Source organism: Vigna umbellata, chromosome 5 (genome assembly GCF_029865625.1).
Source record: "Vigna umbellata cultivar VRB3 chromosome 5, Vumbellata_1.0, whole genome shotgun sequence".
NCBI lineage: Eukaryota > Viridiplantae > Streptophyta > Magnoliopsida > Fabales > Fabaceae > Vigna > Vigna umbellata.
In genome coordinates, this window is record NC_142169.1 from 6,024,552 (window position 1) to 6,052,454 (window position 27,903).

The 27,903-nt window shown below is 35.2% G+C and overlaps 1 protein-coding gene across 2 annotated transcripts; it reads left to right on the forward strand.

The window, feature by feature from the left end:
* The first annotated feature begins 1,000 nt into the window (after positions 1-1,000).
* On the forward strand, positions 1,001-27,903 carry LOC124845540 (chromatin modification-related protein EAF1 B-like). Of its 2 annotated transcripts, none has more exons than XM_047322647.2 (23): positions 1,001-1,419; positions 2,821-3,009; positions 3,114-3,168; positions 3,251-3,348; positions 3,484-4,882; positions 4,982-5,101; positions 5,240-5,500; positions 6,286-6,459; positions 7,054-7,134; positions 7,297-7,354; positions 7,450-7,961; positions 8,118-8,171; positions 13,447-13,504; positions 13,602-13,798; positions 13,897-13,950; positions 14,060-14,140; positions 17,746-17,883; positions 17,988-18,107; positions 22,541-22,632; positions 22,821-23,033; positions 23,133-23,517; positions 23,781-25,548; positions 27,449-27,903. In XM_047322647.2, the coding sequence occupies exons 2-22, from the start codon at positions 2,867-2,869 to the stop codon at positions 25,464-25,466; spliced, it is 5,979 nt and encodes a 1,992-aa protein (XP_047178603.2). In that variant the 5' UTR covers positions 1,001-1,419; positions 2,821-2,866; the 3' UTR covers positions 25,467-25,548; positions 27,449-27,903. The 2 variants fall into 2 exon arrangements, with proteins under 2 accessions (XP_047178603.2, XP_047178604.2); XM_047322648.2 differs by having other exon boundaries at positions 17,991-18,107.

Sequence of the window (27,903 nt, forward strand, 5' to 3'; positions counted from 1 at the left end):
AGAAAACATAGTTACGAAAATGTACATAAAAAATCATTTAAGAATTATCAATTATTTTGATAGATTTTATATGCTTCACTTCATTCATTACTAAAACTGCTTAATTACTATTATTATCATTTAAAATTGGATAATCCAACACTTCAAACTTTTTATCACAAACTACTTTAATTACCCTTATCACTAAAAGTAGACTAATGCAAGGTGTAAGTAAAAAATGAGAGGGGAGTAAGGTGATTGGTAGTGGAGGAATGAAGGATAATTTAAGAAATAAAAAAAGAAGTAAAAATAAAATAAAAAATTTCGAATTATAATTTTTTTTTAAAACTTCAATTATTAAAGCAATATGTTCCAGGATGGAAAACATAAGATCCTTTTAATGTAATAAAACTTTTGATTTAAGATGCTGTTTTACTAACTTACTAATGTCTTATTCATCATATATTTACTTGTATAATCAACAATATTTATAAAAGTATAAATAAATAGAAGAAAATTATTTTAAAAAAATTATTTTAAAAAAATTATCAAGGATTTTCATGGAGTTCGCTCTCATCATTGATTACTAAAACTACTGAATTACTATTATTATTATTTAAAATTGGATACTCCAACACTCCAAAATTCTAATAATTTTAAGTTTATGATTCAAAATTTTAACAGATAAGTTTCACTCAAGGATGAACATAAAAGAATGTTAGTGATCTAGATTACTAAAAATTAGGAAATCCAATAATTTTTTTAGTTGATAATAATGAATTTTGGAGTCTAATAATAATATGTAATAAAGATATGAGAAAGATTATGTAGTTTTGGCGTATGACATCGTCGTCTTCGATGCAATAAAACGAAACCTAATAAATGAAAACCTTTGTCCTAATTGACAAGATCAGAAGCAAGATTAGAAGAACTAAACGAAATTAATTAAACCTATTTTGATTCTGAATCACACAAACTTCTGATGAAAAGAAAAAGTGCACAATAAAAAGCCCAAAATGAACGTCCATTTTCTTACGAGCCCTCTCCTCTGTGAATCATCGTGTTCATGCCCCAAAGCCCACAACACTCTACCAGAGGTTGCATAGTCCCTCTTTCTTTCTCTCACCCCGCAACATCATCAACGACAACCCGTAACACCAAAACGACCTTCCTCTTTCTACAAATTCTAGAGAGAGAAACTCAACGCAACCCCAATTGCTCGACCACGCAAACACACACTTCCTTGCCGAGGGAACAAAACAAAACAAAACCTTCTTCCATGGCTCTCACATTCGTTGCCTTACGCGTTAGGTTTTAGGGCAAATTCGCCATCGTTGCCCCTCTGAGCGAAGGGACCCTAATTTCCAAAACCCTAGGAGAGAGGAATTGCAACTCAGGACGCGCCTGAATTGTGCCCTAGGTTCCCATTTCCGCGTTCAGGTGCTATTTCTCGCCCTAATTGTTGTTTTATTGCCATTACTCGAAACCCTAGAATTGTGAAATTGGGGAAATTGCTGGAAATGGTCGAGGTTAGGGTTTCGAATGTTTGGGCGAATTATGGAGCGCTGTGTGTGCTATGCATTGTGTTAGAATGGAATGGCTTGGTGCCTCGAGTTTGTGTCTGCTAATGTGGTGCTGCATTGTTCTGTTAAAAAACTTGGTAGTTTTGGTTTTTAACACTTACCGGGTAGCAAATTAGAATGCCGGTGTTTAAGTGGGGAGCTAGTAATTTGAACTATACATGTGGGGATAGTGATCTCACTTTAAAAATTTGGAGGGAATAATTGGTGGCAACCTTTTCATGTATGTAATGGTTACCGAATATAGGTGTTAATGACTTTACGTTTCATTACTTTATTTTTTACATGTTCCTATTATAATATTAGTTGGTATGTTTCTAATGGACGTGGTTGTGCTGTTAGTGTGGTTCTTATGTCTGGTCTCAAATTTCATGTCCCGTGCAAACATTTTAAGCTTGTGAGGTTGCCTTATTCTTTCAAAACCTGGACATATTCTGACTTTTCCTACAATTTGTTTGGTTGTATGTATGTTATTCTTGTCCTTTAAACTGTTCATACAATCTGGTGACTTATGTGAGGATAACTATGGTATTTTATTTCATTATGTAACTATGTTGTAGATACTTTCTAGCATGCATCTCAGAATGTTTTTGGGGGATTTGATTATAAGGTGAATTTTTCGATCAGGAAATGGTTTAGATAATTGTTTTTCTTCTTTGGTCACATCTCCTTTTTAAAGTTATACTTATATGTGGCTCATGTGGAATGATCATCACTTATCAATTGTCATTTATTCACTCAGTGGAAGCAGATGTAACCTTTGTGTTAAAAAAATTTCAGAATCTCAATTGCAATGGAAATGAAAAATTATATTCGATTGATAATATATGCTGCGAGTGATTAGTATATTCATCTTGAATTAAGATGGTTAACTGTTTTCAGAAAACTGTCTATGATCTCAACCATCCTAACCGATTTATTTTATAATAAAAAATTGATCATAAACCCAATTGCAATGTTTGAAATTCAGGAGATCCAAGTTCTGAACATCGAATTGTAACAGGCTTGCATTGAGTATGTCACATTTTCAATATGGGGGAATCTTTTTGATAGTGATTAATTCTTGCTAAAAAGTTCACTTATTTCAACTTGTTTTTAAGTACGTTTGTACATCACAAGATGAAATTACTGTCTATGCTTCGAGTGTTGATTAATTGTTAGCGTTTCTAATGTTTGATCAGTGAGGAAATTTATAGGCCTTAATGTACACTTAGTACTTGGATCTACATCTTTAATTTGCTGTTTTTTCTAAAATTAGCAGATTCTTTGATAAATGGAAAGTGACATTCTTAGACATTAAGAGTGGGATGCATGGATGTAACTCAGGATCTGTCTTCCTTGTAAATGCTGAGGTTGATTCCATGGGAGGTGTTGTTGATGGCGGAGTTGGTATAGGTTTGAAAACCTCTCCGCGTCGAGTAGCTATTGAGAAGGCTCAGGCAGAGCTCAGGTGAAGGGAAAACTGTTTCTGCTCTTGCATTATTTTTCTGATTGTGGTTTTTGAGTGCCAATTTAATCATATGCATGAAGAATAACTCATGCATGTTGATACAGACTGGAATATGATGTTCGTGAAGAAAGAAGAAGGGAACTAGAATTTCTTGAAAAAGTAAGAAGATTTGTTCTTTTGCAATCTTGTATCAGTAGATTTTCTCTGTAAATGATGAGCTGCTTAACTGTTGTAATTTCAGGGAGGCAATCCTTTGGACTTTAAATTAGGGAATGCTGCTTCAGTTAGTGTTCAGTCTACTTCACTCACTGATCAGCACCAAGAGCAGTTTGTGACCAGGTTGGCAATTATTTTATTGTTTTTTCTTTTTATCACCAGTCCGAGTAAGTTGTTTATGAATATCTACTGCTTATTAATTCACTTAATGGTGTTCTATCACCTCCTTTTTCTTGTCCGCCTCCTAATATGATTCAGTGAAGCAAAAGGTAGTTTTGTATTGACTGCCTCCCCTCATGGTGACTCTGTCGACAGTAGTGCTAGACCAGGGGTCCCTTCTCTTAGTGAACCAAATACTGCTGATAACCTCTTACTTTTTGACGGTGAGAACGAGTTGCCTGAAGGAGAAAAGAGGTCTCTACATTCAACTAAAAGAACTAATATTGCTCCTTCAGAACAGTCTTCTCGAATTGGGGGGAGTCAGAATGCAAAGGAGACTGAAGATTCTGCTATTTTCCGGCCATATGCTCGAAGGAACAGGTCCAAACCAAATCATGGTCCTCGTGGGGCTTCAAGAGATGCTAAGGGATTGTTATCTGATACAAACAAACAGAAGGACAACAATGTGCTTTCTGTTTCTAAGCCAAAGCCTACAAGTTTAAATGGGGAGGTGCTTTCTAAAGATCCAACATCTAATAAATCAGTGGATAATGAATTGGATGGTGTCCAAGCATGTCAAACAGGTAGTGGCAGTGCTAGTGTTCCTGAGGACAAATTGGACAGTGCCGTGAATAAAAAATTTAAAGAAGATCAACGAATTATGCCTTCTCAAGATGATATTATACAAAATCCAGTTGTCTTGGCTTCTGGGGAAGCTAAAGCGGTTGGAGAAAGGGACCTGGGAGCATCAGTTGATCTTGAGCATGAGCCTTGTGCATCTACTAAACAACCTGGAAATGAATCTTGTTCTGGTCAACCAAATGGGTTTGGCAACATAAAAGTAGACAGGAAAGGTGTAGCAAATGGAGATAAAAATTGCAGTGCTGCGTTAGGCATGAAGAATTTTGATTCGGAGTCTTCCTGTGCACAAACTAGTTTAGCTAGAGATGTAAATAATAATAACATGTGTAGTAATTCTAAAAATATTGATGCAAATGGAAATACTATGGAACAAACATCAGAGTTTGAGAAGAAGCTGAATTTAACGGGCTATGAAGTTGTTAAAGAAGGAATTAATACCAATACTGGTGAAAGTGGTGCTACTTCCAACAATGAACATGCTACTTCTTATGTAAACCATTCTAGTAGTGGTAACATGGTCAAAAGTGAGGAAAACATCCTTACTAATGGTTCTTGCATGCAAAATAAGGTGAAAGATTCCTCCAATATTAAAGGACTGCCTCACAATGAAAGCAGCATATCAAATGCTGATAAAGAGGAAAGGGGTGTCTTGTTGGATCATCCTAATTGTATCAGGGAAGACAACTGTGAAAGACTTAAAGTTCCTACTGATGTTTCAATTTCAACTCCGCAAATTGCTCTTGTTGAAAAGGTTAATACTACTGCATCTGAATGTCAACCATGTTCCACACACAACTTGAAGTTACCAGACAAGGCTCATGAGGATTCTATATTGGAAGAGGCTAAAATTATAGAGGTCTTAAATTTTTGTTTTTATTTCTACTGATAATTGTTCTTGTAAATTTTATGGGTTTGTCAGTAAACTATAAACTTCTGACATCATATGTTAATGCAGGTCAAGCGGAAGAGGATTGCAGAGTTATCTGTTCGCACATTGCCATCACAGATCCATAGAAAATCTCACTGGGGTTTTGTCCTTGAGGAAATGACGTGGTTGGCGAATGATTTTGCGCAGGTTATATTCTCTAGGCCTACTTGAGATTCTCTGCTCTATCATAATTATAAGGACTTGGAAGAATATGAACCTTTGTTATATCAAATTAATAACTGATTCTTGATACATCCTTTTATTCCCTCTAAATTGTGTTTGTAGGAGCGTCTTTGGAAGATAACTGCCGCTGCACAATTGTCTCAACAGGCATCTTTTGCTTCTCGGTTAAGATTTGAAAAACAAAGTAAACATCTTGGGGTGAAAATTTTGTCTCACAACATGGCAAAGGCTGTCATGCAGTTCTGGAATTCAATTGAGCACCATTTAGTCAATGATGACCGTAACTGTGTTGATGGTTCAGTTAGTTCTTTGAACATTGATTCCAATGAAGCTTCTAGGGACAAGAGGAGCAATTGCGAGATGGTGCTGGTTATTTACTTTGTTCTTTTACTGTCGTACTTTTAAATTAGTGTTTATTTTGGCTGGCCGCAAGATTGGCTGGTGTTGTGATAGGACTAAACTTATATACAATTGCAAACTCATTTAGTTAGTTGCTGTCGAGTGAATACCCTTTTAGAGTAAAGTGATGCTACAACAAACTATTCAATTGTTAACGGTTATTTTGCTTTAAGAAATGTACTATGATCATGTAAACTTGAAAGAGCAACCTAGATCTTATGCTTTGTGGAATCTTTAATGTAGTGCTTCAGATATAAAAATGGTTTAGATGAGTAGTTACTAGTGTTCTGGTTTATTGTTGATTTGTTTTATGTATCAGCTATTGTTTTCTGGATGAACTTTATTATACTTTATTTGACTAGGTACTCCTATTATTTCTCCTAATATTTGAAAGACTAAATTTCACAATATATTTTAGTGCTATTTGAAGATGTAGTTTAAGAACGTTCAGTATTAAAACATTTGTATAGTAGTTTTTATTATAGTATTCTTTGCCTTTTCAGTTTGGTTTGCTCATTGTAGTCATCCTTGTTGATGTATGTTTAATTGACATTATTTTTTAAAATTATTACATTATTTAGATTTAGAAGCATGTGAGTCTCGTTTCTATTGCAAGATTTGAATGTTTTTGTAGTGCTTATGATCTGGATGTTTCTAAATACTTCTAAATTTTCCCAGCTTTAGGTTTCAATAGTAATTATTTTAGGTATTGGTTACTGATGCTTAATTATTGGTGGTTTTGGTCACAGGATGAACAAACGACCACTAAACAGGCAGTACATAAGGTGCATAGTTATGCTGTGAGATTTTTAAAGGACAGTAGGTCTCGTGGAATTTCCAGTCAAGCAGAAGCACCGACAACACCTGACAAAGTATTGGACTTGGGCATTGTTGATATGTCATGGGATGATCATCTTACTGAAGTATGGGCCAAGTTACCTTATCCTTATTTGATTAGCTTATTAGTTTGTACGTTAGTGACCTTTCTCTTGTTTATTTTCACTTTTCTCCAAATCAAAATCTTGTTTTTGAAGTCTATTGAATGTTGCCATTTTAATATGATTTAATAGATGATTTTGTGGTTTACTTTCATTATTTGTTTGTTATAGTAAGCTATTTTCCTTTATCCAGACGCTTCTTTTACATGCTGTATGTATCACCCATGTGTTTCACTGTAAAATTAAATATTACTAATAATATAAAATGTGTTAAATTATGGATTTTTAAATTTAGTAGAGGAGATATTGTTATAAACATGTCCAATTAAATGAGATAAAAAGTACTTGTAATGAGAAAATATTTATCTATAAATTGATGTAAATTGTTAAGGTAAACTTTACGAATATTAAATATGAACAATTATGACACCATTAATTCTTATATTTATTGATTACTTTGGACTGAATAATTTATATATGGAATAGATGATTTTATGGTTTACTTTTTCCATTTTGTTTGTTATAGCTAGCAATTGCTTTTTACCTGGTCACCTCTTTTACATGTATCTTAATTTCCAGGAAAGCTTATTCTATACAGTTCCTCCTACTGCAATGGAAATGTACAGGAAGTCTATTGAATCTCACTTTCTACAATATGAGGTAGATTTATGCTCTTAAATGCTCTACTTTTGCTACCTTATGTTACCCAAAGGTTTAATGTTTCATGACTGCTGCTGATGTTTTATTAGTTTGAAGATACTTGGTGTCACTGTTGTTATTTTAATTCTTATTTATACTTTTGATGATACAAATTATCCTCAGAAAACTGGTAGTAGCATTCAAGAGGAAGTTGATACATCTATGTATGATACTGCAGCAGGTACTTTTGGGAATATTTAGATTATTTGATTTATATGTGCTTTGTCGATCATTCTGGAATCAATCACAATTTCTTTTCCTCAAATTTATATCTAGAGTTTGGGCATGAAGAGGGTGCATATGATGAGGACGAAGGAGAAACTAGCACTTATTATTTGCCTGGTGTTTATGAGGGTAGTAGATCATCAAAATCATTGCACAAGAAACACAAAAATAGAATGAAGTTTTACACTCCTAAGCCCGGTGAAATTGGGACTGATTTGCCTTACGGGCATTATTCAACTGGAGCTCAACCATCCATGCTTCTTGGAAAAAGGTCATCAAGTTTAAATGTTGGAACAATACCAACAAAACGCATGCGTACAGCTTCTAGGCAGAGAGTTGTGAGTCCTTTTGCTGTGGTCTCTGGGACAATACAGGCTCAAGCTAAGACGGATGCTTCAAGTGGAGATACCAATTCCTTTCCAGATGACCAGAGTACTTTACATGTTGGACCACAGATTCAGAAAAGTGTGGAGGTGGAGTCGGTTCGAGAATTTGAAAAGCAATTACCTTATGATTGTGGAGAAACGTCAGTTAAAACAAAGAAGAAGAAGCCCAAGAATCTGGTAATCAAAATCTGTATTCATCTATATGTTTGCACACTTTTGGAACTTCTGGATATATATATATATATATATATATATATATATATATATATATATATATATATATATATTTTAATCTGTATTTCTGTTGTAGTTTCTTAACAGTTATATGTACAGGGTTCTGCATATGATCAGGGATGGCAATTGGATTCTGTTGTCCTAAGTGAACAGGTATTTTTTTAAATAATTTTCCACTTATGACATTTCTTAAAAAGTGTACTTTAAGCTTAATTCAATTTTACCAAACTTCCTTATAAGATGAGGTTGATACCCACTTTATATATTACAATTTAGTTATATCCCTAGTTGATGTTAGATCTCCAATATACCTTTTCATGTTGATGATTGAACATTTAGTGTGGGAATAAATAGTTTTGGGTGGTGCAATAAGCCTAATAGTCCTTATTGGGATAAACTTACATATAATCGATCCTGTTTTATAGGAACAGATTCAACTACTGTTATTATTTGTGCCCAACCCAATGAACTATATCCGCATTTTGGAAGCCCAGGTGGAATTGTTAAACCTGTCCATCTTCTCAGTATTTACAATTTTGTTAGAGAAAAATGGGAGAATCTGTTGAGTGGTGCTGGAAGACACTTTTTTTCTTGAAATTTGGAAAATAATAATAATATTAAAATAACCTAAGATGAGAGGGGGAAAAAGTTGCATGTGAGGGCACATTGATGGGTGCTAGTGTTGGTGTTTGGACGGTTGGATAGGTTGGTGCAACACGATCTCAACCTTATGTGTGCCAAAGAAAATGATGGTAGCTGAAAACTGTCGGAAAACTCATTGGAGACGGTACTGGAAGAATAAAAGTTCAGTTTGGAGAAAGGTTGGATAAAGAAAAACCTTGAGGTTTACCGGCTGATACAATTTTGAAAAAGGTTCTTGATACTAGTTAGAAAGGAGACTTTAAGCTAGACCTAACAAAATCAATTTGTTAGGAGAGATTTGCGCCTATATATTTTAATTTGGTCACATCTTTAGATGATGTGTGATCTCTAACAGTATTCATCTTTCCACTTAGCCATGATGAAACTACACTTTTCTAATTCTGTAATTAGATTGATATGATGCATGGTACTTCAATTTGTGTCATGTATTGTGTTAGATTTGTATTCGTATGATAGCTTAGAATACTTTATTGATACTTATCAATAAAGTATCGAACGTATGAAGTAGTAATACTTTTATGATGATAATAATTTATAATTTTTTATTTTGACTATGTTTAATATATATGATTTTAATTTTGATTCACACAATGACAATCAGATATTTTTCATGTTTTTAAGAATTTTTGTACATTTTCCAATTTGTATATATCATGTATCATATCCTATTATTTTTAAAATAAGTGTATCGGCAAATTAGATCCTTGTTGTATCCTATACACTTATCACATTCGTGCATTATACGGCAGAAGTAAATTGTATTTACAAACATGTCATTATATTAATGTGAAGTCTTGCGAGTGCTTCCAATTTATTTGATGTTTATGTTTCTCTATTATGTCATCATTATATTATGATGTTCCACTATAGTGGTTTGGGGTTGTCGGGTCTACTCTGTCATGGTTATCTAATTCTCTGATGGCATATATTGTTCTTCCTTTGTGTAAGCAAATATGTTTTTATAATTTGGTGTGTTTGGTTGGAATGTTTAACAATAGCGAAGCTCTTATTCGATTAGGTGGGATTGGTTAGATAAATCAGCAGATGCCTATAGCCTTGACCATAGAGACTAAACTAAACTATTGATTGATTTTATTTGTTTTTTTTTTCTATTCAGTGCTCCCCCAATATCTTCTTTTTTACAATCATGCGTACCATGTCCTCTCTTGTGTTGGCATCGTCTGTTTGTCACATTCTCATTTCTATTTCCACTTCTTCTCTTTTTTTAAAGCCCAACATTCATCAAACGAGACCTATCATTAGCAGGGTATACATGTGATGACAGAAGAATATAGATGGGATGTGGGTACTGTTGTAACTCACTCACCAAATGGTTATTACTAATTCAGTTGTAATCTGTTGAATAGATTTTTAGAGTGGGAGGGTGTTTTTATAGGCTGCATTGGGAGGGTTTCTAGGCACTTTGGAATTGCTCCTAGTTTTTCACATTCTCTTTCTCTCGGATCCCACTGATCTGGAGGAGTCATCATAGAAAAATTGTCATTCTTTGTTCTCAATATCTAAATTTCTCCAAATTACCTGTTGGTTTTATCAATTCACAACCAATAGTTTAATGAAATGTATACTAGTATGGTAAAACTTTCCCATGGACTTGATGCGTACTTTGTGATCACAAATAATGATAATGCCTTTCCTCATCTGTTGGAAGTCCCACATCGACTAGAGATAAGGCCAATTCATAGTTTATTAGTGGGTGCAAATCTCACCCTACAAGCCGGTTTTGTGGGGTTGAGTTAGCCTTAAAGTCCACTTCTAACATGGTATCAGAGCCATGGTTAGAGCCTATCCTAGCGATATTTGTTGTTTGTTGGGCATATTGTTCCACTCGTTATCGGGCCGCTATCGGACCACCCATTAAAAATGTCTAATCCCACGCTCGAGATGTATATACCTTGACGTGAGGGGGTGTGTTGGAAGTCCCACATCGATTAGAGATAAGACCAATTCATAGTTTATAAGTGGGTGCAAACCTCACCCTACAAGCCGGTTTTGTGGGGTTGAGTTAGGCTTAAAGTCCACTTCTGACATTTACCATTTGTCCTTGTCTTTTGTGTAGCCTGTTTGCTAATTTCCTCCTCTTTGTAGTATTGATCCCAATTATTTAAACAGGGATTTGTGGTATGACATTTTCTTTAGTTTTTACTTCCTAGTCAAATTTCCTCATCCCTTCCTAAATTGCAATGAATATACTGTTTTATACTTCTACTTAAGTGAAAACTCTTTGTATGTAATTTGGTTGGAACATTATGCCTAGATTGTTGAGAATGTGTCAACAGTTCAGGAACTGCCCTAAGATTTCTTGAGGTTATGTTTGAGTTGAGGATTTCGAAATGGAAAATTTTGGATAGTTTTAAGTGGCTGTTTGGTTCAAAAAAATTTCTATTTTCATTTCTAATTGAAAAGCCTCGCTCTGTTTTTTTTTTTTTTTTTTAAACTTTGTTTCCTTGTTTTTAGAAGTTTGAAAAGGAAACAGTGAAACCGGAAGGCCATAATCTTTTTTTTCACTGTTTTCTATATGAATATTTGATGATAGAATACAGCATTTTTGTAATTAAAGGGAAAATAAAATAGTGAAATCTGAAGGCATTTGTTTCGAGTCAATAATTTTTTTTATATAAATAATCTTTTTTTTCACTGTTTTCTATATAAATAATCTTTTTTTTTGATAATAGAATACAAAATAAAATGGCATTTTTGTAATTAAAAGGAAAACAAAATAGTGAAATCTGAAGGCATTTTTTTCAAGTCAAATAGCTCCTAAGTAAACCCTTTCTTTGTTTGGGGTGGGAGTTGAAATTACGGGAGGAAAATGGGGATTGTCTTGTAAACCTTCAATCACATGCATTTCGCTTCTGCCAAAAATTCCTCTTCAAATACACTTTTTTACTCTCTGTTGTCTTATAATTCTTTTCCATTCCAACTCCCAAATATAGCCTAGGTATGTGGAGAGACTTGGTAGCTTAGCTCCATTGATGTTTTTCTGCTGCTTTACTTTGTGTTTTCTTTTGATGATGGGGATCTATTATCCTTCGAATTCCTTGTACTTTCTGTCCATTATGATTAATTTTTTAACCCTTCTTATCCTCTGATATGAAGAACAAAGGATTAAAAGAAAAGTTAACATGAAACTGAAAATAATGTATTAAATATGGAAAGAATAGATAAGCATTCTATTTCATTATCGTCTTCCTGTTTGTAGTTTAAAACAGAAATTCATAGTCATCAATTTCGATGTTTAGTCTCTCCACACACAGGTAAATCTTTTGCTGAAAATTTAGAGCTTCCTTTTTCTCCATAATATATTATGGGATAGCACAGTAATTGTCAAAAGTTTGGAACTGTGATTTCATTGAGGTGAACTGAAATTTGGGGGATGATACTTCTGAAGTTTCACATTTGGTCTGTGAATGATTGGTGATGGAAGACGGATTGGAATTTAATGGTATTATGTTTCATCTTTTGGATTGGTAAGATGAGGATGGAATATAATTGAATCTGGTGAAACCTATCCCAATTTGGGAGGAGTGAGATGAAGCTAGCTAGAAGTCTCTCTTTGTACAATTATGAAGTTACAGTTCTATCTTTACCCTAATTATCAATGAATTGTTTCAGCCCAACATTTCTTCTTTGCTTTTTTTCCTCTATTTTTGACACTTCTCACCTTGCTTGCTCTCAACTATTTTAGTGTATTTCAATGACACATATGTGCCTGTTACCAATATTATTATATTTTTCAATTTTCAATGTGGGAAAAATTCAAATTATATTAAAAATTAAAATTTACCTAGGACCCTAATTTATATCTTGGATTACTTATTAAAATTATTTTCATTTTTTTATCTAAGTAATTGATATTTTTAAAGTAAAGATGATACGGAAATAAAAAGGTTATCACTAATTTCATCAAAAACGATCAAGAACAATGTTTTCCAACCAAGACTAGTCATTGAACAAGTAAAACATTGGTTCAAGGTTCAGCCATGGTCAAACTGGTATGGAAAAAATAAAACTAATAATTAAATAATGTGTAAAATAATATTAAAAGAAGATAATACCATACCTTTATAATTCTAACAACTAAAACATAACTGTATAGTTTTTAGCATTTAAAGTACATACAAAAGCTGAAATAAAATATCTTATGAGACTTAATTGTTAACATTAATTAACAATGTTAAGTATAGGTTTAGAATAAAATTATTGGATTGATTTTCCTTTTTCTTCTTAACAGAAAATCAAAATGTTGTATTAAGTTTTTTCCCATTATCTTGGGAATTGTGGTTTTTTTTACCAGATTTACTGATGTTTTAGGGCTTTCCGTTTCTTTGTATGGTTTTTCTCGGAGTCTATTTTTATGGTTTGTTTGAACTCGTCACTGGACTGGTTCACCAGTTTTTATGACAGTTGGTTCGGTCTAGTTTTAAAAAATTTGATCGAAAGCTTTATTTCCATTCCATTGTAAAATGTTTTCACAATGAAATCAATGTTATTTTCCATTAGGTTCTGTTTCACTCATTCCAATTTTACCCGATTTCTTTCATTTCATTTCCCTCTTACCAATTAAAATAAAATGGATAATTTCTACTAGGAAAAGTGGTTGCATCAATAATGTCTAGATAGGTATGGTGTTTTTACCGTGTAATGCTCAATTTTGCTTTGGTAGATATATTGGAAAACTTTACATTTGTTCTCAATGTTTTCTACAGTACTTATCCTGTGGTGTTTTAATGTATTCGTAATGCAGAGGGATCATTCTAAAAAGAGATTGGATAGTCATAACATTGAATCTAATGGAGTTAGTGGTAAGTTGCCTTATTATCTGTAGCACTTTTATTTGTTTTCCTTGGTCAATATTATATTCTTACCATGTTTGACGAAATCAACTGTCCTGTTTTGCAGGTTTGTATGGGCAGCATAGCGTGAAGAAGATGAAGACATCAAAGCAATCCCTTGATAATTTTGACAATGTTGCTCCAATAACTAATTCTATTCCCTCCCCTGCAGCTTCACAAATGAGTAACATGTCTAATCCAAGTAAATTTATTAGAATCATTAGTGGTGGACGAGATAGGGGCAGGAAAGCCAAAGCACTCAAGGTAAGTTTGTTCGGAACAAAGATGGTTGTGTGGTGGCAAAGTGTCTCCTGTCACTGTACTAATATATTTATTTTTCTTGTTTGTTTTACTGATTATAGGTTTCAGCGGGACAGTCTGGTTCTGGAACTCCATGGTCACTATTTGAAGACCAGGTTGTTTGTTGTTCATAGTTATCTCACTTAACTCTAATGTCCTTTTTCGTAATACATATTTCAACATCATGACATACATTAAGTGGGTATCTGTTCTTATCTGTTGCAGGCTCTTGTTGTCTTGGTGCATGATATGGGTCAAAACTGGGAGCTTGTTAGTGATGCTATCAACAGTACTATACAATTCAAGGTATTTTATTTGCTGATATAGTTAATCAGATAGGAAAGGTTCTATGATTGCAGGACATAAATAAATCTGCAATTGTCTTCTATTGTTGTGACATTCTATCACACAAGTTTTTATTTTAAAATATAATGCCTGTTTTTATTGTTATTCACCAAGATGCGAAAGCTCAGAGATTCAGTGTCTCTCATTTAATGCTGAGTTAGAATCGTGCTGTTAAAGAATGGTTATGGCCACCATGGTGGTAGGGTATGCCATCTTGGAGTGTCTCTTCCATTTTCCATGTCACTTTTAATAGCATCATCTGCAATTAATGTCAGCATGATATTCGTGTGGTGTCAATTGCATGTGTGCGGCAGCTATTACATAAGCTATAAGATTTATCAAGGAAAAATAAATTGTTTGGGTACCAAAGGCCCAATATTAACCGTAAGATCTAAGAAAAGAAGTTTGTGCCATGTTTAACAAAACCCTAATAGAGTCTTGTATTCTTGAGATACAAAACTATGACCCACTAACCTAACACTTGTGCCTCAACAACTGTGAGGAATTCTTTAGAGATAACCTCAGCAAAGCAACAATCATCTCCATTAAAATTGATTTTTCTTTTTCAAATTTTATTTTGCTTAATTAGTAATTTGGTCCCTATATTTAAGCCTTTGATTCATTTTACTCCATATATATATTTTGACTCAATTGAGTCTATTTTTTTAAAAGATGTGGTCTAACCTAACACTTGTGCCTCAACAACAGTGAGGAATTCTTCAGAGATAACGTCAGCAAATTAACAATCATCTCCATTAAAATTGATTTCTCTTTTTCAAGTTTGGTCCTTCTTTGATTCGTTTTAGTCCATATATATTTTTTGACTCAATTGAGTCTATTTTTTTTAAAAGATGCGGTCCCCTATTTTTTTAAAAAGACTCAATGTGGTTCGGTTAGGTTTCTTTGTGTCAAGAAACCTAGATACTATCTCAGAATAAATAATCACAACAGATTTATGAATCCTCATAGTGAGGAAACAATTTTATTGAATGGAAATACACAATCAACAGCAGTCAAGGGAAAACATTCCCTTACATAGGATGGATCCTGTTTCTGTAATAAAACACTCAACAACCACCAAAATATACAGCCCCTCCTTAAAAGACATAAATGAAACCATGACAAACAAAGGAAACCATCAACTACCAAAGAAAAACTACCCCTAACTGTTATGAAACTCCTCCTAACTCCCCCAACCACCTCTTACTAACTGCCATGTTTATTTATTTCTGATGTAAACCTATCAGGTTCGTTATGTTAAAATGGTGTTAACTCGTTTGCAAGGTGTTGTAACAAAATCTGGGTGACCTTTTACCTTGGATCTCCTTTGTTTTTTTTTCTCCCTCCATCTTCCTTCACCTCCTTCCACCTCTCTTCACTTCCCACCACCTTCCTCCACCTTTCTCAATCTCCCTCCACCTTTCTCCAGCTCCTTCCAGCTCCTTCCAGCTCCTTCCATCTCCCTCCACCTCTACTACCTTCCAAACGCAAGGTTGGCCAGCCTAAACCTAAATCAGAAAGGCCTCAAACAGATTGAATTCAACAAAAAGTCGCTAGATGCTGGGATGGAGGAAGGTCGTGGGAGGTGATGAGAAAAAAAGCCCTAGGGGTTATAAGGGAGATGATTTAGATTTTGACATATGACGCTTTCAAATGGCGTTAATGTCAATTTAATGGATTTAACGGAAGATACTACATTGAGTCATTCTAAAAATAATGAGGATTCAATTGAGTGACAAAAAATTATAGGGCCAAAATGAATTAAACGCTAAAATATAAGGACCAAATTACTAATGAAGCCTTCTATTTTCTTTTGGTTGTTCTCTACTTCTACTCATTTTTTCCCCTTTATTTAATCTGTTCTTTTCTTTGCTTTTCTTACGGATGAACATTAGTTGGTTTGGATCTAGTTCAGGGCATTTTTTTATTTATTTATTTGAGCCTGTCAATTTAGTTGGTTCTGCTCAGATTAATTTTCCCCCCTTATTTGTGTCTCCAATTCAAACCGGGCCAATCTGTCTATGGTTGGATTGTCTTCTCAAATTTATTTCTAAAATAAAAAAAAATGAAAATATATGTTAATTAAGAAATTGACTAAGTGTGATGTGTGAACTGAAAATTGAAAAATTTAAATAAATAGGGGCAGACTATGCTCTAAAGTCTAAAAGACTTAATTTAAAGGTTAATAATAAAAATATAAAGATATATTTTTAATTTGGTGGATTGCATTTGTTTGGGTTTTCCAAATCAAATTCCGAGATCCAAATCAAATTGACAGAATTACATTATTTCAATCCTATTCTAACCAATGTTCCAAACCCATCCGTGCTTGTTTCATTAGGTTCAGGCAGTCAATAGTAGGTCCAAACCCAATTGACGGAAGTTCATCACTTCATTCCTATTCTAACCAATGTTCCAAACCCATCTGAATTTTTTGGTTTGTTTTCATTGGGTTCTGGTAGTCAATAGTGCATGTAGTGGCCACTATTGCGATGGAGTGATGCTGCACTGTGAAGACTTCATGGCATCGTGTCTTGAAGCAGAGTGTGGGATGAGATAAGGAGCTGTTTAGGTTTTTGGATCTGAAATTTGGGTGAAAATCTGAAAAAGACCTCACTTTTAAATTCTAGTGAGGGTAGTTTTGGGTATTTGCATTCCTTTTGAGTTTTACTATACGCCTAAAGCACCCCTAAAGCACCCCTGTGCAGAATCCATAGATTTGATAACTGACTTCTATGCGACCTCTCCAACGACCCAGCCTCCTTCTGTCCCTAATCCGCTCAGCTTTGTTCTCCGGTGTACCATTACACTATGGTGATCCTTCAGTTTTTTTTTCCTCGATGTTTTTTTTTTCTTATGAATATAAAGTCTGAACCATTACAGTTTATATTCCCCAGTCTTTGCTCTGTGGACCCCCTTTACTTGTTTTCCTTTTAGAAACTGTTTAGACTTAATGTTCAGAAGGAAAAAAAAAATGAAAATCTGAAAAAGAAAAGAAAGGAAATAAAATAGAAAAGAACAATGAAACTGAAGGAGGATATCTATCATCATTTGTGCATGGATCATGTTAGTTTTCAATTTTGTAGACTTTATATACTTTAATAAAGAAAGGAAAGAAAAAAAGAAAAATAAAAATCGGCAATAGGATAGTATGATTGTGAATGGATTTTTAATTGTTTTTCTGTTTTTGAAATTTTATATGTATGTGTGCATATATATATATATATATATTATTAATTATTTAATATATTTAAAAAATATTAGCATAGTGGTTATCCTGCTATCCATACTCTGCTAGCTGGGAATGGAAACTATGATTAGGTTATTGGATTGATCCAAATCCTTGGTCCAATAAACATTTAGGGATTGATGGTGGTGGTATCTTCCACCAGATAGTGGAGTGGAGTGGTCTACGCCAAAATCATTGTTGTCATTCCCAAATTGTGGTATTGTCCAAAATATCGGAAGGAAAAAATAGAGAATTCAGAAGTGTTCTTTCTTTTCTCTCCTTTATTTTTCAGGTTTCTTTTTCATGGGTCTGTAATTCAATTTTGCAATATTTCCAGTGTATCTTTCGGAAGCCAAAAGAGTGCAAGGAGCGTCACAAAATTTTGATGGATAGAAGTGCTGGGGACGGTGCAGATAGTGCTGAAGACTCAGGATCTTCTCAGTCTTATCCATCTACACTGCCTGGGATTCCACAGGCATGGATACTTCTATTATTTATTTCATGCTATGCCTTAACATATTAGTGGTTCCTCATTGTTGGAAAAGTTTTCAACTTTGGTTGGTTATTTTCTATCTTTAGCAGGGCAGTGCCAGGCAGTTGTTTCAGCGTTTGCAAGGACCAATGGAGGAGGATACTCTGAAGTCTCATTTTGATAAAATTATCAAGATTGGGCAGAAGCAACGTTTCAATAGGAATCAGGTTTTAAGCAAAAGCTTTTATGTTAGGTGGTTTCTAATGTGCAAGACATTTGAAGATGGTATTTATTATACATCAATAACATTTATGACCAATTAAATCAGAGGATTAGTGGTTAATTCAATCAACATTGATGAACTTAATTGATTACAGTAGAATTTTTGTGAGTCAACTTCAATTGAACACTGGTTGCAGTTTAATGAAAGTGACATTCAGATCTAGTTTTATTACAGCTTATGATTTGAAAACTAGACTGGACTGGTTGGTTCAGCTGGAAATCTGGTCATGCATCCAGTCCAATTAGACCAGCAAACCTTCCTGTGAATCAACTGGTTTAAACCACAATAAATTTATATAGTCTTCTCACTATTTTTCAATTATGAGTTTATATCGTGGTGTTTTCTTTTTAAAATTTAGATTCAAACTAAGATGACTTAAGATTCAAACTGAGAGAGAATATATTTTTAGAGGGCTTAAATGACCGCTCTCACAATCTTTTACTTTATAATGTAAAAATTGATACAAGAATACATGGAAGATTAAGGGAACTACCCTAGACACCTAGGTGCAAAACTAGGTACGATTGTAGGTACAATTGATAGATGTATCCAACACTCCACCCTTTATGCTTAGACTTAATGATAATACATAGATGTAACACTCTCGTGAAGCATACAAATTATATGTACCATGCTTGGAGCAAAAGCTCAATCTTAATTCTCCCTAAGGACTTGGTAAGCATATTTTGGAAGTTGGTCATTTGATCCAACAAACTCAATACAAATTTCCTTGGACAACAGTTTTTCCCGAACAAAATGGTAGTAAATTTCTATGTGTTTAGTCCTCTCATGAAACACTGTATTTAATTTAATGTGGAGAGTGTAGTTTGGTTGTCACAATACATCTTCATGGTCTGAATTTCATAGTAATTAAGCTCTTGAAGAAATTGTTTTACCCTTGAGTTTACAAGTAAGAGACGCCATTGCCCAATATTCAACTTTAGTAGTTGATCGGGCCACTACATTTTTGCTTCTTACTTTTCCATGAGATAATATATTCTCCAAGGAAGACACAATATCCCGCATTAGAATGTATGTCAATAGGGGAGCCTCCCCATTAGCATCATAGTACCCCCGAGACTTGAACATTTCCTTTATCTTCATATATCAAACCTTGTCTTGGAGCCTTCTTGAGGTACCTTAAAATACGAATGATGGCTTTCCAATGGCCAATACATGGAGCTTGCATAAACTGACTAACCACTCCAACTGTAAAAGATAGATCAAGCCTCGTAATAGTAAGATAAATTAACTTTCCAACTTGCCGCCTACATCTTCATGGACTAGGGAATGATTCACCTTCTTCCGTCATTAGTTTTTGATCCCGGTCCATAGGACTATCTATTAGCTTATAATCAAGCATACCTCTCTCTTGTTAGATGTCAAGAGTGTACTTCCTTTGAGAGATTACAACCCCATTTTTTGATTGAGCTACCTCAATACCCAAACAATATTTGAGACTTCCAAGATCCTTGGTTTGAAAATGTTTGCAAAAGTACTCCTTCAATCGAGAAATTCTAGCAACATCATTTCTTGTAATGACTATATCATCAATATAGACTATAGGTAAATACATTTCCCAATAGGTGTATTATAATAAACTAAATGATTTGCTTCCTTGAATTTTAGCCCAAAAGTTTGAACAACTAAGATGATTTTACCAAACCAAGCACGTGGAGATTGCTTGAGGCCATAGAGAGAGCAACACAACTTACGAACCTTACCAAATTCCTTTGCAAGATCGCTATGTAGAAAGGCATTTTCAATATTCAATTGATGGAGTGGCCAATGACGAATTGCTGCCATGGCAAAGAAGAGGCGAATAGTAGTCATCTTGGCCACTAGAGAGAAAGTATCACTATAATCTCGACCATAAACTTGAGTGTACCCTTTTGCAACTAATCGAGCCTTGAGACGATCGACTTCACCATTAGGACCAACTTTAATGGTATAAAGATGATGACATCCAGCAACATATTTCCTAGGTAGAAGGGAAACTAACTCTGAAGTATTACTCTGGTCAAGAGCCTACACTTCTGCAATCATGGCTTGTCACTCTTTAGGGTAGTAATAGAAGACACTGAGGATAGAAAATAACAATAGGAAAGTGACAATCGGTGATAACTAAGAATACTAAAAGTAGGTTATGGGTTTCGAGTGGAATAATTACCTTTCTAAGAGCAATGGATCAACCTAAATCATCTTCACCAAGAGTCGTGGTATTGAGTAACGAGGGAGAAGAATTTGAAGTAGAGGATTGACCTTGTTCTTGAATAACTAGACCATCCATTGAGGTCCTGTGTTGAAGGAAATCAATAGGTGGTGAGGATTGTCCAGGAGGACTCTAATAAAGACTAGAATTGGTTGAAACACCTAGAAATTCAAGACTTTAACCATTGGTATAGGAATAACTTGCTATATGACAAGGACATCTTGAACAAACGGAGAGAAATAAGGAGTTTGTTCAAAGAATGTAACATTGGCAGACATATAGTACTTCTTGGTTTAGGAGAGTATCATCAATACCATTTTTGAAGTCGAGAATAACCCAAGAAGATGCACTTGATTGCACGAGCGGACTGGTTGTCCAACCCTGGAGACATGTCATGAACAAAGCAAATACAACCAAACACACGAGGAAAAATGTGAAAGAGATGATCATTTGGAAAATAATTGTAAAAGGAACCTTATTATTTAGAGAGGAGGATGACATCCTCTTAATAAGAAAACATGCAGTTTGGATGACATCTCCCCAATGAGGGACAGGATATTTGCACCAAGCGATAGGGTATGAGTAGTCTCAACTAAGTGTCTATTTTTTCTTTATGCGGTACGAGATAGTAGAGAAGTTGGATGTAATATGCTATGTGAACTCAAGATAGTAGAGAAGTTGGATGAGAAATACTCTTTGACATTATCACTTCTAATTTTGATTACTTGACCGAATTGATTCTTGATTTTACTCAAGATGTGAAGATGGACAACAATTTAGTAGAGTCTTTCATAAGATAATAGATGTTTCCTCCTCAATAATATTTATCACTAAATGTAACAAAATACTTAAAACAAAAAGAAGAGACTCGACTAGATCCTCATATATCATAATCAATAATAGAAAAACTAGAATTACATCTTAATTCAAAACTAGGTACGATTGTAGGTACAACTAATAGATGTTTCCAACATTTTACACCCTATGCTTAGACTTAATGATAATAAATAGATGTAATTATTCTAACAAGATGTTCTGTTTCTTTGATAATATTTGTATCTATTTTCAATTTTTTTTAACATAGGTTCAACAATGATTCAATGACAGTTGGACATTGATTATTGAACAATTGTCTTGATTGGTTCTATTACCTGTTCAGTTGTAAAACCATTATTAACATTCTTGTCAAGAACTTGTTCTGTGATTTTAGAAATCTGTGCTTGCATAATCTACCTTTACATTTGACCATTCAAATTTTTTATAATTTCATGCTTTGTTATTGTTGGTAGCCAAGAACAGAAAAAAAGAGAGAAATCTCTCGGCCTATACTTTACTGGATTTCTCCTTTTACAAAGAACTATTTGTCAACTTACAAATGATAACAGATTTGAATGCATTCCCTCTCATATGCTCCAATTTGTTCATTAGTTACTACAACAAACTAATATTCTAACTATCCCTTGTTGGTCTTCCTCACAATGCTAAGAATACTCTGTGCATCCCAACAGTCAACTTTTCTTCTCAAGGTTGAATGGAGCCAAATGATAACAGATAAATTGCATGATACTTTTTCCCCAAACCTTACGTGTGCAGTATTGCATGATTGCATTTTCATCCCAAGACACATCTTCTGTCGAAAGATTGTCACTAAAAGTCAACTGAAAACCACTGCTGTTACCCTGTTATTTTTCCCTCATCTGAGTTCAGTGTCGGGCCAAATTTGCTCATGATTGGGCTCAATGCAGCTTCAAATAAAATTGTGCCGGGTAAAGTTGTTACACTTGATTCTGAGTGTTGTTTGAGGTCCACTGCTCGAGTTACAAATAAATCCAATTCAGGCTTTTGGGGGTTTCTGATTTGAGACTCAAGACCAAGTCTTCCTACTTATTTATTACTTTCTCAAACAAACTAATATCCAGCTATCCTAATTAACTTCCCCTTCCTGCTGTTGTAAGGTTAACCTTTTGAGAATTGGCCTTTGCCATATCTAATGATTTATTTCCTGGATGATTCCAAAATTGCAGTTATTTCTGAGGATGTTGGACATTTAATTGTAACTGTCATTTTTTTAATCATAAACTTTTTGTTAACCATTTTATTTCCTGTCCCCTTCCCTTCTTTCAATTTCTGACTACTAATTTGAAATGCCTTTTGTTTGTATGTAGAATGATAACCAACCATTAGTACCCGTCCATAATTCGCATGTGTTTGCTCTTTCCCAAATCTGTCCGAACAACTTGAATGGGAGTATTTTGACGTAAGTTGTGTTTGTTTTGTGGGGGTGGGGGTGTACTTTGAAGTTTGAAATTTTGAATATTATTAAATTACTGTTTATTCTCATTTAGCACAGCATGTCTTGTCTACTAATTTTCACATTCGGGCTGTACATTGTTTTTTCTAGCACAACTGCTCTAGTATTTTAATCATATTTGATTTCTGGTAAAGGCCACTTGATCTTTGTGATTCAAATCAAACAAGCCCAGATGGTCTGTCCCTTGGTTATCAAGGATCTCATACTGGTGGTTTACCAATGTCAAATCATAGTTCTGTTCCTCCTGTGCATCCTTCAGCTGGGTTGAATTCATCTATTCCATCATCTTCTGGTGTGAATCTTGGCAGTAACTTATCATCTTCTGGTCCATTGGGGGCCTCTGCCAGGTTAGAATATTTTATAACTAGAGTTTCTTGCTGTCCAATTATTAAATGTTGGAATATTCGTTATTAGTTATTCAATGTTTGGGAATCACGTGTTTTTAGGGATAGTAGATTCGGAGTTTCACGAACTCCACCTTTATCAGTTGATGAACAGCAGAGAATGCAACAATATAATCAGATGTTGTCTAGTAGAAGCATGCAGCAATCTACCATTTCCGTGCCTGGGTCTCTTTCAGGAAGTGATCGAGGTGGTGGGAGAATATTGCCTGGCAGTAATGGTATGGGCATGGTGAGTGGGATCAACAGAAGCATGACAATGACTAGGCCAGGGTTTCCAGGAATTCCATCATCATCTATGCTTAGTTCTGGGGGCATGCTTTCTTCTAGTATGGTGGGGATGCCAAGCCCTGTAAATATTCACTCTGGAGTTGGTGCTGGACAAAGCAACTCAATGCTGAGACCACGGGAGACTGTACACATGATGAGGGTGAGAAGTGTTCATATTCTGTCTTAGAATTTAATTTGGGTTCTATGGATAACAGTTAACATTTAGAAGTTGGAATTTCTTGTGGCATTATCCATCCAACTAGTATACTAGCTTTTTAACGTTGTTTCTAATAGCTTCTATTGACTTGGTAATTTTCAGCAAGTTGGTTCTATTTTGAATGATTTCGCCTTGTGCATCAGTCAACATTGTTTTTGTGATCCTATTTTATTCTGACTAATAATATTTCTTCCGATTTTCTTTAGCCTGGCCATAATCAAGAACACCAAAGACAAGCCATGGTTCCAGAACTTCCTACGATGCAGGTTACACAAGGAAACAGTCAAGGCATTCCTGCTTTTAGTGGGATGAGTTCTGCCTTTAATAATCAGACAACTCTACCATCAGTTCAGTCTTATGCAGGGCATGCCCAGCAGTCACATCAATTATCTCAGCAACAGTCCCATCTCAGCAATCCCCGTCCCCTTCAAGGTTCAAATCATGCTACTAATCCACAACAGGCCTACGCCATCCGATTGGCAAAGGAAAGACACTTGCAGCAACATCAGCGATATCTGCAGCACCAACAGCAGCAGCTTGCTGCGTCGAGTGCCTTGATTCAACATGGTCAGACGCAGTCCCAACTTCCTATACCATCCCCTGTGCAAAATAATTCCCAGGCACAACCTCAAAATTCATCGCAGCAAGTATCTCTTTCGCCTGTAACACCAACATCCCCTTTGACTCCCATTTCTTCTCAGCAACAACAGCAGAAACATCACCTACCACATGGTTTCAGCAGGAATCCTGGTGCTAGTGCATTGACTAACCAAGCAGCAAAACAACGGCAGCGGCAACCACAGCAACGGCAGTATCCACAGCCAGGTCGGCAGCATCCTAATCAGCCACAGCATGCTCAGGCTCAACAGCAGGCAAAACTTCTGAAAGGACTAGGAAGGGGAAACATGGTGGTCCATCAGAACAACTCTGTTGATTCTTCTCATCTAAATGGGTTATCTGTACCTCCAGGAAGCCAAACTGTTGAGAAAGGGGACCAAATCATGTCCATGATGCAAGGTCAAAACTTATATCCTGGATCTGGTAATCCAAATCAACCACCCAAGCCAGTAGTTCCTTCTCATTCTTCAAATCATTCCCAGTTGCAGCAAAAGCTACATTCTGGACCAACAAACACTTCTTTGAAACAACTTCAGCCAGTGGTATCTCCATCTGATAATAGCATTCCAGGAAATGTTTTATCAGTTACTGCTGGCCATATGGCATCATCTCCACAGACAGCTGTTGCTTCTAACCATCATCAACTGCCACTGCAATCCCAGCCACAGTGTAAGCAAAGTAACCAAACTCAATCAAATGTTCAAAGAATCTTACAACAAAACTGTCAGGTGCATTCTGAGTTGTCAAACTTGTCTCAATCTGATTCACCTAAAGTTGATCAACATCCTGCAAACAGTGCTTCCCAAGTTGGTACAAACACTGCAATGTCTCCAGGTTGTATGGATGCAGCTAATGTAACTGTTCCTGCTGCATCTTCTCAGTGGAAAACGTCAGAATCACCATTTGATTCCAGTGTGGCCAATCCAGTTACTCAAGTGAGCTCTCTAGGCAGTACAACACATGTTGGAAATGAGAAACCGACTATTAATCAAGGGATGGGACCACAACAATTACCAACTAGCGTACCTTCTCATACACATAATTCTGGAGGGCAGTGGCAGCAGCAGGCAATGACTCTCCAACAACAAACTTTACCACAGCCTATCCCAACTCAACAGTCATATCAGTCTCCAGAACATCAGCAGCAACAGGAGCAGGAGCAGCATTCTCCAAAAGATGTAGCTTTGCAACATCAACCTCAGCAACAAGTGAAACATATGCAACAGGGACAGAGCAGTTTGCTTATCCGGCCACCCAATTCTAAGGTGGAATGATGATGTCTAACTGATGGAGCAGCTGAGTGTGCTTGGTTCTGTCTGGATTGGAGTCTTATACCCTTTTACTACCGTTGTACAGGTACAGGTATTTTTATGTTCTATGCCCTTGTGTTATGAAAATTTAGTGACTACTGAAATACATATTTTACTGAATCCTGTTTGTGGAGGATGGCCTAAAATTGATAACTTTTCATGGTAGGAATATGTAAAATTGTAGCTTGAAAATTTATTTATTGAAAGTTTGTGAAGAGTTTTCCCTCATGGTAATCTTGGTATATGATTATCCACTTGGACAACAGTGACATTGTGACAGAAACCTGGAATTTTAAAAATAGGAGATATATCCCCTGAATATAGCTACAAACTTGAATGCATTTATAGGGTTTGCACCTCCCTACTTCAGAGACTGCAATCCAACTTAGTAATTGTTACTAATTGATGGAGTTGTCAACACATTATTCTCAATAATACATATATAATTTATATATATTTTATTATAAAAGATCTGCACCTCATAGACTTGAACATTTTGGCCAATTGTTCAGTAGAGTTGACAAAATCTGGTAATGTCTCCAGATTTCAACTTTTCTCTCATGAAATGATAATCTATCTCATTTTGTTTGGTCTTCTCATGAAAGACATTATCGAAGGCAATGTGTAATGCTGCTTGGTTGTCACATGTAAGGTGCAGTTGGGAATTTTCTTCAAATTTAATCCCTTAGAGGAGTTGCTATAGCCAATTGAGCTCACAAGTGACTACGGTCATTAACTTGTATTTTGCTTTTGCATTTGGTCTTGGTACTGTTCTGCAATATTAAATTACATCCAACAACGAAACAACAACCTATCGTGGAGAACCTATCACTCTGGTGACCTTCCCAATTAGCGATGGAATACCCAACAAAGGTTTTTCTTTTCTTTTTTAATAAGGCCTTTTCTAGGAGCATTCTTAATATACTTTAGGATTTGTACTGCTATTTCACAAGGATCTTGACTAGGAGGGTTACAAAATTGACTTTCTATGCTCAATTGTCTAACTCTTTGGCCTCTTCTGTCTTCCTTTCTGACCTCATTTCGTTGTTTTGATGTACTTTGGTGTTGGGGCACATTCTCCCTTTCAAGGTCTTAGGGTTCCTCTTCTCTCTTCTCAAGTTTGGTTGTTGTTCTTCATCTTTGAGATGGCTTCAATAGGCTCTGCTCCTATTATTTCTGCTACTGCTACCATTACAAGTGCAAGATTCAATTAGAAAAATTATTGGCCTTGGTTTGCCTATGTGGAGTTGTGGTTTCTTGGTCAAGGATATCACAACCATTTAGAATCTAAAGTCAGCTCTATTCTTGGTGCGATTATGATGTTGTCATTTTAGGGGATGGTCCCTTTTATGTGTGACATTGTTAACTATATCCAGCTATGTATTTAATGACAATGGAATTTTTTAAATGCAAATAATAATTCTTTTTGATGTTGGAATGGTAAAACTAAATCAATGTCGGTACTGAAGTAGAGCTTTATCCGAGGTATTAATCTCTTAGGGCTGCGACCCAAGAAAATGAAAAGGGAGACCACCCATTTCCTGAGGAAGAGCCAGCTTGTTCGCTCAGGGTAGCCAATATTGATACGAATTCCCCCTCCTTCAATCACATTCACGTATTCCACTCCTCACATCTGCCTTTCACTTCCCTGCCACTACCATACCCATACATACTTGGCCCCTCGAATGACTTTTACATGTAAATAGTATTTCGTTTGACTTACATTTATGCTTAACGTGGTGATTGTGTCTCCTTTAGAATTCTTCACTAATGAATATGTACTCTTTTGTTATATGTATTGCTTAATATCGGATTCCTATTAATTATGCATTCTTTTTTCCCTTGTGTGGATCTGACCTTCTATTTTATTTTTCTGGTGCATATTTATCTATATTTCTCATGGCAGTATGCAAAGAAGACTTCAATTTTGTTTGGTTTGTCTGCAGATGATGCTGGTCATACATGAGGGCTTTGGAATATGGAGATAGATATCCATTGTTTTCAGTAGGTCCTGTTACAAATTAGGAAAAATTGTATTGGTAGGCATCATTGCTTACTTATTCATTTCACAGGTCTTGTATATTACCGCTGTTTTTAGAGGGTATTTTTACTATTTTCTTAGGAAAGAGACGAATATAGAGGTATGTGTACAGCGTCGTCTCTTCCTTGTAACCCCCTCCCTACTTTTCGTTTTTTTTTTGTCTTGTTTTCTCCGCCCTTGTGCAGAGGAACTCGTTATTTTTGTTCTAGATTAGTGAATGTATTATTAGCCTGTTAGATAATTGGGATAGGAATCATTTTTATGAGTAAAAGCCAATTCAAAGTTTTGTGAATATCTGCTATTGGTGTATGCAAATATTTTGATATTACAAGTTTGTAACCAATTTTTTAGTTTCTGAAA